This window comes from Chenopodium quinoa, unplaced genomic scaffold, assembly GCF_001683475.1.
Source record: "Chenopodium quinoa cultivar QQ74 unplaced genomic scaffold, ASM168347v1, whole genome shotgun sequence".
NCBI classification, from domain to species: Eukaryota; Viridiplantae; Streptophyta; class Magnoliopsida; order Caryophyllales; family Amaranthaceae; genus Chenopodium; species Chenopodium quinoa.
Window position 1 is genome coordinate 4,071,314 of NW_018742914.1, and position 14,699 is coordinate 4,086,012.

The 14,699-nt window shown below is 33.4% G+C and overlaps 1 protein-coding gene across 1 annotated transcript; it reads left to right on the forward strand.

Annotated features, from left to right (window-relative positions):
• Positions 1-2,907: 2,907 nt before the first annotated feature.
• On the forward strand, positions 2,908-14,699 carry LOC110727925 (pectinesterase-like). The gene is made up of 2 exons (XM_021907519.1): positions 2,908-4,152; positions 13,742-14,699. Exons 1-2 carry the CDS (start codon positions 3,129-3,131, stop codon positions 14,440-14,442), a joined length of 1,725 nt encoding a protein of 574 aa, XP_021763211.1. The 5' UTR covers positions 2,908-3,128; the 3' UTR covers positions 14,443-14,699.

Consider the following 14,699-nt stretch of genomic DNA (forward strand, 5'->3'; position numbering starts at 1 on the left):
CAGTTTGTTCTAAATTTTAATTCAGATGTTCATAATCTTAAATCATATGTCTAAATTTTACTCATATGTTTAAAATTTCATAAAGCAAATTTATAAATTTTTAATCACTTGTTCTAATTCTTAAATCAGATATTCTAAACATATTACTCACACAAATGTTCTAAATTATTACTCATATGTTCAAATTTTTAATTTGAATCACATGTTCTAAATTTTAACTCGCATGTTCCAAACTTTAATTCACATGTTCTAAATTTTAAATCAGTTCTCATATAAGTATGAATTCTCACATATGAACCTATTCTCACCGGATCCCTCCCCTATATATATATAGTTAAAATTACTAATTAAAAATAATTAAAAAGATCAAACAATCTTAGCCATACATTTTAAAAAAAAAAATCGGTATTCAAAAGTCATAAGACTACATTAGAATTTTCAATTAAATGGGCATGTAATATTGTCGCTCATTTAATGGCATGGGTGGCCTGGGATTCCAATAGGGTTTTAGAATTTGCTTGTATTGCATTGTTTCCTAAAGTGTTTTTACTTAGACAGAAGTTAATCTAATTTAAGAAAATATACTCCGTACTGTTTTCTGTAGTTAATTTAGATTTTTGAGTAGAGTAAATACCAACAAGAACACATGTGCAAAACTAACTTTTAACGATCAATGTATGTGTATGTGTGTGTTGGTTATATGGCCCTCTCCATTTGCATTACAACTTTACAAGACAGTCATCTATATGAGTACAAACGTAAAGAATCTCAAGTACATTTAGTTTTCACGGGCCAGTAAAATAAAGTGACAAATATTTTTTTTTTTTTTTGACAGGAAAGTGACAAGAATTAGAAATGAAGCAACTAACCCACTTCCATGCATAGTTCTATGTATCTTATCACCCTTTAATATTGGTCCATATAAATGCATCATGCATTGCCGTGAATTAAGCTTCATCAATTTCATTCAAAAGAGAAAATTAAATATAGAGTTTAACAATTGTAATGTAATTTGAAATGCTAAATAAAGGAAAACAATAACACTAATACGGATATATATGTATCATAACATATAATTTTGCAGCACTATTAAGTATTAAGATCAACAATTAAACAATCACTATATATATATATATATATATATATATATATATATATATAATAATAATAATAATAATAATAATAATAATAATAATAATAATAATAATAGTAATAGTTTAAATTAGAATCAAAGTTAAAGAAAAAAAAAATTTGAAAAAAAAAACCCACTTGAAATAATACCTTTTTCTTACATATCATTGATATGAGAGTTTGTTCTGTACACCCGGGTTATTTACTCAATAAATTTTGCTCATTTTATGAGAGTATGTTCGGTACATCCGAGTGTATTTAACAAATTCTAAGTGCACATAAAAAAAGGGGTGGCTAACTTGGTAAGGCGGCTCTTACCTTATTGGGCGGTAGGGATTCCCTTGCCCTCCCGTTTGTTATCAATTTTTTAATAGGCAATTAATCCTTATATGGGTTACTCGTGGGCGTCGTGGCTATGTCTGTACTTGTGGAGTGGTAGTCTTGGGCTTATTTGACAATAGAATGGATCACGGGACACGTATAGACAATTTACAAGCGTTGGAGTTTAGCCCACCATTTTGGAAATTTCTTCACTAGGACCATTTTGGTGGGCCCTAATGCTATAAAAATGAATAAAACATTATTCGTCGAATTTAAGGAGACTTTAGCAGTGTAGCCAGAGTTCAACGTTAGGAGCTTGGTTCCCTCAACTTTATTCCAGTAACATTTCTATTCATGTTATCATGTACATGTAATTAATTCTATTCTTCTTCAGATCTAGACAAAAATCTCATAAAAAAATCCAAACTATTCAGTACAAATTGTTGTACAACACCACAAACATTGAGAAAACTACTTAAAACCACTTTAATAATATATTTTCCAAACCACATTTACGATTAGTTAAGTTAGGTGTTGTTTGGCAAAATGTAGTTTTTAGTCGTGAGAATGTGGGATTATCTTTCGATTGTTAACTCGTGCGAAAATAGATAGCGAAATATTTTTCTAAATAATGTGAAAATAAAATATGTCAATAAGTTTTTTTATTTTTAAAAAGCTACTTGTAATATTTGTAACTTTTTGACAAAAGTTACCTGCACTTAGCCACTATTAAATCACTACATCGTTTGATTGTCAACATAGTTTCTCTATTTCGATATGTACAAAAATTGAAATTTGATGTTTTCTTATGAACTTATTTGAAAACAAATATGATCAACAATTATCATTAAAAATTTAAAAATATAATATGTAAAGAGTATTAATAATAGAGCTAATTTAACAATAACCCTCATAATTATATTTTTACATTGTATAATTGCTAGTCAAATCACGTACTATGAAGTAAAAATTACTTAAATGCTAAAGCTGGCCAAACAAGACCTTTGTAGATTAGAAATACTTTGTTCTACTAAAAGTGAATAGTATTATCAGATTAATGTGATTTGAAAACTATTTAATTCTCATTACATTCCTTTGGATACTAAAATATAGTGTCGTGACTATTGATATTATACTAGTTCACAATTTTTTGTCTCAACATGCAAATAAAATTTGAAAAATTCTCTTCAATAATAATTACTTCCTCCGTTCTGTTAATATTGCAACAAGGAGGTAATTACGCATCTCAAAACACATTTTATATGCTAAATATCTATAATTGTGTAAGAGTAAAAATTATAAAAAGTTGATATTGTGAAAGTAATATATGAGACGAATTTAACAAGATCCCACTTGACTATATTTTGCTTAACGTATAACTCATATTATATGGTCAAACAAGACTGATAAATTAAATAGTGCAAAAAGTCCATTGTTGCAATATTAATAGAACGGAGGAAGTATATAACTTGTAAGAAGAAAGATTCTCCTTGATTAACAAAACTAAAATGAAAATTCATTCCATCTTAACCTTATTATGGCTGCCCAATATAAATTAAAGCTAGCTAACCACCTTATCATTGTGTGTATATATACAAGCGGCTTATTTCCACAACTACAAGTCACTCTCCAACTCTACTCCACACAACTCCTCCCACTCATACACCTAAAAAAAAATGAACATACCAAGAAAAACTAAGTTTATACTAATAGTACCAATCTCAATTCTCACCATTTTTATGCTTGTACTTAAACCCTCCTTTAAAACCTCTCATAAACCTCACATTCATCATCTTCACGTCCAAAACCACCTCCAACTCGCGCAATCTCATTGCGATGGCACCCTTTACCCCGACCTTTGTATCTCTACTGTATCCACCATCCCCCATCTTCATAAGAAGTCGTTAACGGAGATCCTCCGTTACACTATAAGTGTCACTGAGGTGATAGTCCGCACCTCCACCGCCAATGTCTCAGGCCTTGAGTCTGGCAACCGACACAGTTTAAGTCGGTTGCAGCACATTGCGGTGAAGGACTGTCTCGAGCTCCTGAGTGAAACCTCAGACCAGCTCGAGACAGTCCTTAGTGAAACGGCAGACCAGTGTGGCCCCACTCAAAATTTGAGTAGTATTCTCTCATTTTTGAGCGCGGCCATGACCAACCAGTTCACCTGCTTGGACGGGTTTGCCGTAGGGTCCAACAGGACCGTACGACAGTTCATCCAAGCAGGCCTTTATAACATCTCCCACCATGTCAGTAACTCCCTTGTCATGATGAAGAAGATCCATGGACCCCGCCATTGCAAGCATAAGACAATGCCATTGCCCTACGATGACCTCGACGATGTGAACTGGCTTGACAAGGCCGGGTTCCCGGGCTGGATGAAAAGGAAGGATCGCCGGCTATTGCAAACAGCAGCTCCACCCGGGAGCGGCAACACAACCACCCGGGTGGATTTGGTGGTGGCAAAAGATGGTTCTGGTAATTTCACAACCATCAAAGACGCGGTGGCGGCCGCCCCGAAAAAGAGTACAACAAGGTTCGTGATATACATAAAGGCTGGAGCTTATTATGAGAATGTGGAGGTTGATAAGAAGAAGACAAATATAATGTTCCTTGGAGATGGAATTGGAAAGACTCTTATTAAGGCAAAAAGGAACGTTGTTGATGGTTACACAACTTTTAGGTCTGCTACTCTCGGTAAGTCTTTAGTAATAACTCAAACTTTTTTTTCATTTCATAATACATGCAACATTTTGTTTGATTGGTTACAATATTCAGGTCCATGTATAGACCGCGACTTTTTTTACTAACAATCTAACATATAAGTATTTATATCAACGTGAAAATTGTTATGGGATAAGTTTTATTCTGTATTTTTAGAATATAAAATTTTAATAATTTTTAATTAATTTTATGTATAAAATAATTAATGGTTAAAGTTGTGTGTTAATAAATTAAAGTCAAAATGATGTTAGTATAAAATTTTGACTTTATGCATTATTGTAAACATAGACAAATAGTATTTACATATAATTCTGTCTAACAATTGTTTACAAATTAACTTTGATTAAATTTTTACATGTATAATACATAAAATATGTAAAATAATAATGTTGGATTGATCTCAATTCTGAATGTAATATATATCAAGATATATATTAATTTTCTATTTTATAATCCATGTATACCAAAATAATAGTCAACGTGTTATGTCGAAAATAAAACAAAAATAAAAACATTGTATTTATTGCGAAACAAAGGTATTACTAAAAATAACAAAATTCTTATAATTTGTAAATGCCTTCATAACAACCAAACAAACAAGTCGTTTAACCATTTCCTAGCTAAGATTTGATGTGGGATCTTCATTCATTCCAAATTTCCAATGAATTAAATATACCAATGAGTATTGATTTAATTCCTATATCAAACAAACAATACTTTAAATCAAGAAAGTAAAACAGGTAGGAGGTTAACCATATACATTTAAGACTTAAGTAAATTTTAGTAAGGGCATAATGTTCAGTGGCAGTTCTAAGCCTCTAAGGAGACATACCCGGGGGGCCGGGTCATGTACCGCTCTATCAATAATCCACACTACTCCTACTGTATGTATGGCTTGTACTAACAATACAGAAGTTGTAGGTTTAGCTTGATAGAAATCGATTTTGGGCTTCAATTATTATAGCTTTATTTTTTATTAGTTGAGTTGGTGTTTTAACCTGGTATTAAGAGACCTCATGACAAAAGATCACAAATTCAAATCTCATGCTTCAAAACCTGTTTATAAGCGAGATTTATTTCGTGTTAGGTGTTGCTAGTGGTTAAACGAAACCCATAATAATCAGTTTATATACTCTATCATAGCTAAGCTAGTTTTCTTAGGTCATATGGCTCAAAGGGCGTAACTTGTAAGTTTTAATAATGCTTGCAGACCACTTATGGTTTCTAAGTTATGTTAAGGTATTAAGGGATTAGAGAGGTAAGGTTTAAAACAAGTTTTGATAAAAAATGAAATTAATGTACAAGTAAATCAATTTTTAAAACACCCTAAAATAAATACAAGGAGTGAAAAAAAAATTATATGCTAAAGAAATTTATTTTTTCGAGTTATAAATTGTGTTTTTTTTTTATTTTATTTTTTTTATTTTTAAAGTATGAAAATAAGCAGTTAGATTTTTATCATATTATTAATTTTAGGGGAAGCAATGCAATAATTTTAAACTTTCTTTTAAAAAATAAAGTATGTGTGAGTATACTCTTTTTGGTCACTTTTGCACGAGTAATTTCTTTTGTCATTATCATTTTTCGCACAAGTATTCAAATAACGTTAGTACGTCGGCACCCTTTTGAAAATATCCCTTTAAAAAAAAAAGTATTGAAGATGATTGTATTGGAAAAACCGTATACTATTTAGATAAGATTATTGAATAAAATTTATAAAAATTTGCATATTTGTATGGAGGACAAAATTTGAGTTAGAATGTCCAAAAAGCGAGAGTGACCTATGTCTTAAAAGTTTATCGTGCTATATTTCATCTTTTATACATGGATCTACCTACCAACAACGCAACAACTTAGACAATTTATAAGGTCATGTGAGTGGGGGCTAGAAAATATATAATGCTAATTTAAATCTTATGTAGCAGAATTAATTATACATCTACAAATTTGCACCAAAAAAAATTATACATCTACAAATTAATGATATTACAAACAAAAACTTGATAAGCTGTAATTCTTAAGGTAAAACAATCAATAATCGATAAGTTGAATATAAAGTAGTAATACTTGAACACAAAATTGAAAATTACGAAAAATGGGTACAAAATCTTTTATAACATTGAATAATTGAAAGAAACAACTCGATAGTTAGTTGATCAAAATGCATGACTATGTAGTTACATGAGAGGTCTTACACTCTTACATCATGTAAATTACATATTCATAGAATTATCTGATACAAAAGCTGATCAAAATACCTACGTAGTTGTGCATTTAGTATATGCTAAATACCTAGAAAGTCGATTTTACTATTTAGGAGAGTGCACAATATTATAAGTAGGACTTGTTAAGAAATTATGCTCGAATTTGTACTTGAGATTTCTCGATTCCAGTTTATAGTCTAACCTAAAAAATCTGGTGTAACCCGGTGACTCAAAAGAAAAAAAAAATTTATGTTAACTTTTTTAAAATCGTCTTATAACAATTAATACATTTTTTAGGAATAAATATCAAACATGGATGCTCCTTTTTTTTTTCCTTTCTCGTTGTTTACTTAAATGTAACCATATCTATATTTAAAAGTTCCTTATATTTATACTTCTAATGGCCAACAATAACAATGACTGATAGTTAATACGAATAACTAATTAACTATCATTTTTCAATAATCAAAATTAATGAACCAGCTAACAACCAACATGTTTAAAAAACCCAAACTTGCAAGCAAGGTCTACATACAATTATATTCTTTAAATTTTGTAGATTGTGCAATAAAATCATGCAAAGAGTCATTTATCTAAAAAAGTGTGTGATATTATTTATTATTTATTTATTTATTTATTTATTTATTTATCTTTTAAGAAAGGGTGTGTGATTTTATTAAAGGCAGGGTACTTCAAGAGTTGCATAATCCAATATTCCAAATTTCCAATCAATGAATAAATCTAAAGTAGATACCATGATACATTTTTCATGCATGCTTGACAAAACCTTTTTTTTTTTTTTTTTTTTTTTCTGAGAAACCGCATGCTTGACAAACCTACAGAATGACAGTGTAGTGTGATGAATTTTAGTAGTAAAATTCTGAAACAGAATTGAAATCACCGACTAAAAATCAAGGCGCACAACAAGTTGAAAATGTTTGTACACAATTTTTCATGTGGGATTTACTATGTTTTGAATCCATTTTACTTGCAAAATAAACTTTCCTACTATAATATATACTGTAATGCTATAATACAGAAATATTCAACTGTGTTACGGCCCCATTAAAGATTGCATGAAAAAGGTTTTAAAGTATCACATGTACTATTTCCGTTAATTGTTATTATTTGTAATTTTTGAGCATTATTTATGAGATTAAAATTTTTTTAATGTTGCACATAGTAATTAACGGAGGTATTATTTGTTCCACATTAAATAAAATAAATATATAGAAACTCAAACAAACATTTTCATAAAAATCTTCAAAAAAAAAACATTGTCAATGCTAAAAGTTGACTATAAATAGTTGAAATTGGAAAAAAAAAAAAAAGAATATGAAATTCATACATTTCTCAAAAATTGACAATATTATGATTCAATAGCTTGCCTTTATCATTCATAGATCAATCATATTTATACAAGAGGACCTTGAGCCCCAAGGAACAATCTATATCAAACTAAGAAACTAAATAATATCCTTTCCTAAGATAAGATTATATAATATCTAGCAAATATATCAAATATATCTTGCCTAATGATAACATATTGAAGATTCTATCATATCTTCCTAACACCCCCCTCAAGTTGGAGCACTTGGATCAAAGATGCCCAACTTGCTAAGAAGATAATCAAATTGAGGCTTTCCTAAGGCCTTTGTAAAAATATCCGCTAACTGCTCATTTGTGCGCACATGATGAGGAATAATGAGGCCATCTTGTATTGCATCACGGACAAAGTGACAATCGACTTCGATATGTTTTGTACGCTCGTGGAAAACCGGGTTTTGAGCAATATGTATGGCCGCTTGACTATCACAAACAATTGGTATGGCTCGAGGATGTTGCACGCCCAAGCTTAAGAGTAGCCCTTTTAGCCACTTCATTTCCATAGTGACGACACACATGGACCTATATTCGGACTCTCCAGAAGAAGTGGCGACCGTTGGTTGTTTCTTGCATTTCCACGCTATAGGAGAGTGACCCAAGAAGACCAGCCATCCCGAGACAGATTGGCGTGTGATGGGGCACGCTTCCCAATCCGCATCACACCACCCCTCAAGGGTGAGATCACCATCAGCCCGTAGCAAGATTCCTTGCCCTGGAGTACTTTTCAAGTACCTTACAACACGAATTGCAGCGTCCCAGTGGACTTGTTGCAGTGCCTGCATAAACTGAGAGAGCACATGAACCGCATATGTCAAGTCGGGCCGTGTAACAGCCAAGTAAACTAACCGACCAACCAACCTTCGATATGGCTCTGGGTCAGCAAGAGTAGGTCCGGAAGCACGCCCCAAATTGTGATTTTGTTCGATGGGTGTCATGACCGGTTTTGACCCCAATAGGCCGGTTTCTGAGATGATATCAAGAGCATATTTGCGTTGACATAAAAATAAACCGGTTCTACTCCTTGCCACCTCAATCCCAAGGAAGTACTTGAGAACACCTAAGTCCTTCATATGAAAACAATTGCTCAAATAATTTTTAAACAATTGCAACGCCATAGAATTGTTCCCTGCAACAATTAGATCATCCACATAAACAAGAACATTAAGTTGCACAGACCCCTTTGTATAAGTGAATAGGGAGTAATCTGAGTATGATTGTGTAAAACCATACTTTTTCAAGGCCGAAGTTAATTTAGCAAACCAACATCTAGGAGCTTGCTTAAGACCATATAAAGATTTCCGAAGACGACAAACAAGACTCGGCTCATCAGTTGTGAAACCCGGGGGAAGTTTCATGTAGACTCCCTCATTTAAATCACCATGAAGGAATGCATTGTGAACATCCATTTGATGCAATTCCCAATTCTTAGAGGCGGCAATAGCAAGGAATGCACGAACCGTGGTCATCTTGACCACCGGAGCAAAAGTTTCATCATAATCTGCCTTCGGTTTGATGATTTCCAAAGACAACTAATCTTGCTTTTAATCTTTCAATACTACCATCAGAGTTGTACTTAATTTTGTACAACCATTGACTCTCGAGTGCCTTCTTCCCGGGAGGTAATTTTTCCAAGGTCCACATGCCATTGGACTCTAATGCACGCATTTCTTCTTTCATGGCCATCTTCCAACCATGGTCTTGCATTGCTTCTTTAAAGAATCGTGGCTCCTTCCCACCTGTTAAAGCTGCAACAAAATTTCGGTGTTTTGCAGAAAACTTATCACAACTAACATAATGTGCTATAGGATACGGCATACCTGAGGGAGGAGTAGTAATTGGGTTGAGTGATGCTTTGGAAGGACTATTTCGAGCTACATGAGTATGAGTGACAAAATCTTTATATTTGGAGTTTGCATACTTCGGACGGTGACCACGCCCCATTGGCTCGGGTGTCGTGGAGTCCTCACCACCTGCTGTCCGTACAGCTGACGTGTCAGGGGTAGCCGTGGCTGGGCTATGTGGCTGGGTGGTGGGCGGCGGCAGTGAGTGAGGGGTGTGGGCAGTCGGTGGCTGCTGCATAGAGTCCCCCTCATCACTGTCGAAAATAGGGGTAAAAAAATCCAAATTCTCCTCCATATTTATTGGAGCATTCATACCATCCGTAGCTATATCAATATTGGTGCTTTCAGCATCCAAATAAGGGTACACATCCTCAAAAAAACGCACATCACGAGAAACAAAAAATTCCTTTTTATCCAAGTCAAATAAATACCATCCTTTCTTCCCAAAAGGGTACCCCACAAATATACATTTACGACTACGACTTGCAAATTTATCCCCTTTTTCCCTTTGGTTATGAGCAAAACACAAAGAGCCAAATACTCGTAATTCATTAAATAAAGGTGGGGTGCCAAACAACATTTCATACGGTGTTTTATTGCCTAATAGGACTGAAGGAGTGCGATTTATAGGAGCGGCCGCAAGAGCACACTCCCCCCAAAAATATATTGGTAACCCCCCCTGAAATCGAAGGGCACGAGCAAAATTGAGAATGTGTTGGTGTTTTCTCTCTACCCTCCCATTTTGTTGAGGTGTGCCAACACACGAGGTTTGAAACAGGATACCTTGTGCTAGGAAATAATTTTTCAAGCAAAAGAATTCGGTTCCATTATCACTACGCACAATTTTTATTTTCTGTGAAAATTGGCTATCAATCATGGCAATAAAGGACATAAATATTTTAAAGACCTCAGTTTTATCAACCAATAAATATATCCATACAGCACGGGAACAATCATCTACCAAAGTTAGAAAATAATGTGCACCACAAGAAGAAGGTTCGGTATAAGGGCCCCATAAATCACAATGCACTATTTCAAAATTACGGGAAGCTTTATTATCACTCATAGGAAATTTGTCTCTAGTGTGTTTAGAACGATGACACACTTCACAATCTTTATTTAAATGAGCACTAGAATTACTAAGAAAAGGAAGTAATTTTACAACTTTTTCAGAAGGGTGACCCAACCGTTTGTGCCACAGTTTCAAGGTGTCTTCAACCGAAATAGCCGCAATAGAAGCTTCTTCCCGAAGATAATATAGTCCATCCTTGAGATCACCCGTTCCAATCACCTCCCTCGTGCGTTGGTCCTGTATAGTACATGTATTAGAGTTAGTTATGACTTCACAATTATTAGTAGAGCACAATTGTGAAACCGAAATAAAGTTACAATTTAATTTAGGAACAAAAAGCACATTGTGAAGAAATATTTTGTCTGTTATTTTCACAACTCCTTCTTTCATAACAATCACACTAGTACCATCCTGAAGGCCCACATTGCATGAAGGAACATCACGAACATCCACTAAACAAGAGAAATCACCGGTGACGTGGTGAGAACAACCGGTGTCAATAATCCACTTACCATTCAAGCGGTGAGAAGGAGGTGGCGCGTTACCCATAACAGCCATGACGGCGTGCCACTGCTCGGGCGTGAGTTGCGGAAGCGGAGAAAAGGCCGAGGCAGTGGTGGATGATGGCGCGGCAGCTGGTGGAGTTATGAAGTCACCAGGACGATCTTGGGGTCCTAGATAATACGGGGAGTTCGGTTCAATTTTAGGTGGTGATGGCGGTGGATTGTTATCGCCGGGCGGCATTGTAAACGGTGGTTAAAAAAAATTTTATGAAGAACCTCCTGGCTCCGATACCATGACAATATTATGATTCAATAGCTTGCCTTTATCATTCATAGATCAATCATATTTATACAAGAGGACCTTGAGCCCCAAGGAACAATCTATATCAAACTAGGAAACTAAATAATATCCTTTCCTAAGATAAGATTATATAATATCTAGCAAATATATCAAATATATCTTGCCTAATGATAACATATTGAAGATTCTATCATATCTTCCTAACAAAAATCCTTAATACAAACATTGAATCATGCAATAGATTACTCAAATCCCATCAAACAAACACCTTATCCCTTTGGAAATTATTCTGATTTAAGAAAAATGAAGATGTTTTGACGTTATAACTAAAATTGAGCAAAATAATAATAATGAGCAAGTGACTAATAGCAGAAAACGCATTAGCAAGTTATTAAATAATTATGCATGTGGAGCCATAATTACTTACGAGAGTGGGAAGGGGTTGGATGCCACAAATACATGATTGATTTTGTTAGGTCCTTATTTCTCTTCTTTGGCTGTCGGTGTCAACTTTTTACTCTCATAAATTATGACTACTTTTTCTGCTGCTTAGATCGATCTTCTTAATTCTGTAATGCACCAATTATTTATAAGTGTACAATATAATTTTTAATTTCATAATATATGTTTTTTGAAAAATGAATAGTTTATAAAGGAGAAGAAGGGGTGGAGCCATAATTATTTAATACACCCATAAAAAATATCAAATACAATTATGTTTTTGGATCTTTTATCAAAACAACTAATTTGACAAAAGTATTTACCAAAACGGATAATTATGAATTTTAATTCCAAAACTAGCTAAATTATTGACTTGAAAGTAAATTAGCTATTTCTTTTTCCTTAATTTGCACCAGTTTTTGTTTAGGGTTCCCTTTATTGATTTTTTTTTTTAATTTAGTTTTTTTGGTTTTATTTTAATTTAGTTTTTAGGATTTTTTTAAGTTGAAAAATTTAACGATATATGGAGTACAAATATTAAATTTGGAATTTCAAGTAGTATTGTTCTATCAACACTACCGCAAATTTATACAACGAAAAGAGTTTATAAGGTTTTGTTCATGTTTTTCATGCCTATTTATTGTATACTCTCTGTTAATGTTAGCTAATTTGAATATTTTTTAGTTTAATGTGTATAATAAATCAAATCTACACATAGTTTTGTGATATTTAATGGTAGACAATGAATATGTTCTCAATTGTATTTTATTTTATTTTTTGTTAATTGGAAATTTGAAACAATTTTTTGAGGGATTTTTTTTGCCTTATTATTTTTTTAAAATGATGATGCTTGCACCTCTGAACAATTGATGCAAATATATTATGTTGAATGTTATTTTTCAAATTAATGGGATATCTTTTTTTTGGTGCAAAACAAGGGAGAGCCCTTAACAAAAGAAAAACATACTAACAAGAAATTAAAATAAAGAAAGTAAAACAAATAAACACAGAAAATAAAAGCACACCCTATGAAAAACAAGCTAGCTACCCTCTTATCAATGGATATCTTAAATTATGGCATTAGATTTCCCTAGTCCCCCCCCCCCCATAAAAAAAAAAAAAAAAAAAAAAAAATTAAAAAACCCCATAAAATGAACCAAACTAGTTCAAAGGAAAATAAGATATTTTCCTAAAAAAAAAAAAAAAAAAAAGATATACTTGTAAATAATTTCCTTCCAAATTAATAAGTTAGCTAGTTTTGGAATTAATATTGATAAATAGCCGATTTGGTAAATAATTTTATAAAAGTAGCCATTTTGATAAAAGATCCTGTGTTTTTTATATCAGGCATTAGGACAAGTCAACAACTCTTGATAATTAATTAAGTAGTACAGTGTCATTAACATTGAAAGTATTATTGAAGCATGATAATACTAGCCCTTTAAATAAAACGAGGGTTATATGGGCCTTTAGCCCAATGTGTTAAGTAGTTTTAAATTTGTATTGAATTGGAGCATTGGACCTTAATATTACAATCTGAATCACTTTTCTAAGAGGGATGTGGACTTTATGAAGTTTCACTTAATGGTATTTGCCGTGTTTCTAACTATATAAGTACTTTGTAGTAAACTTGTGTGTGACTCGGACAATATCCAAATTGTACTCGTATTATTTGCTGGAACATGAGAAAACATATTTAGCAACAAAATTATTTTTGCATCAAAATCCATTTGCAATTTTACCATTAGAAGATATTCCATGACCAAATTGATTTTCATACATTACTTAACATAATGTATCTTTCTTATATGCAGCTGTAGTTGGAGAAGGCTTCATAGCCAAAGGTATAACGGTAGAAAACTACGCAGGGCCAGAGAAACACCAAGCAGTAGCTCTACGAAGCGGATCAGATCTCTCAGCATTTTACCAATGCAGCTTTGTAGGTTACCAAGACACGCTATACGTCCACTCGCTAAGACAATTTTACAGGGAGTGTGACATATATGGCACGGTAGACTTTATATTTGGTAACGCGGCTGTTGTACTCCAAAGTTGCAACTTATATGCTCGAGAGCCACTTCCAAAACAAAAGAACATCTACACGGCACAAGGCCGAGAAGACCCTAACCAAAACACCGGCATTTCCATCTTAAACTGCAAAGTTGCGGCAGCAGCTGATTTGGCAGCTAACAAGTCAGCCTACAGAACATTCCTAGGACGACCGTGGAAGGAATACTCTAGGACGGTCTTTATGCTCTCGAATATTGAGGATGTCGTCGATCCTGCTGGTTGGTTGGAATGGTCGGGTGATTTTGCGTTAAGCACACTCTATTACGGCGAGTACAAAAATAGAGGATCAGGGGCGGATATAAGTTCAAGGGTTACTTGGCCGGGTTACAGAGGAGAGATCAGCACCAATGATGCAAGCAACTTTACCGTTGGAAATTTTATTGAAGGTGGTGATTGGCTTCCATCTTATGGAATTCCATACTATTCCGGTTTGACTAGTAATTGATAGCCAAAGTTGGTACATTGCCAAACTAAGGTATTATTGTTTGAGCCATTTGAGCTTAATTACAATTGCTATAGGTGGTATTAAAGTATAATTAGCTAGATGATCAATTGTTTAATTCGAGTTCTAAGCTTAGTTCCTTGTAGCAAACCATTGACACGTACTACCAAATTATAGCTACACAAGGGAATAATGTTGTACTATATACATCGATTAAGCTACTCAAATAATATATGTTGTGCATACTTGATCCGTTGTTC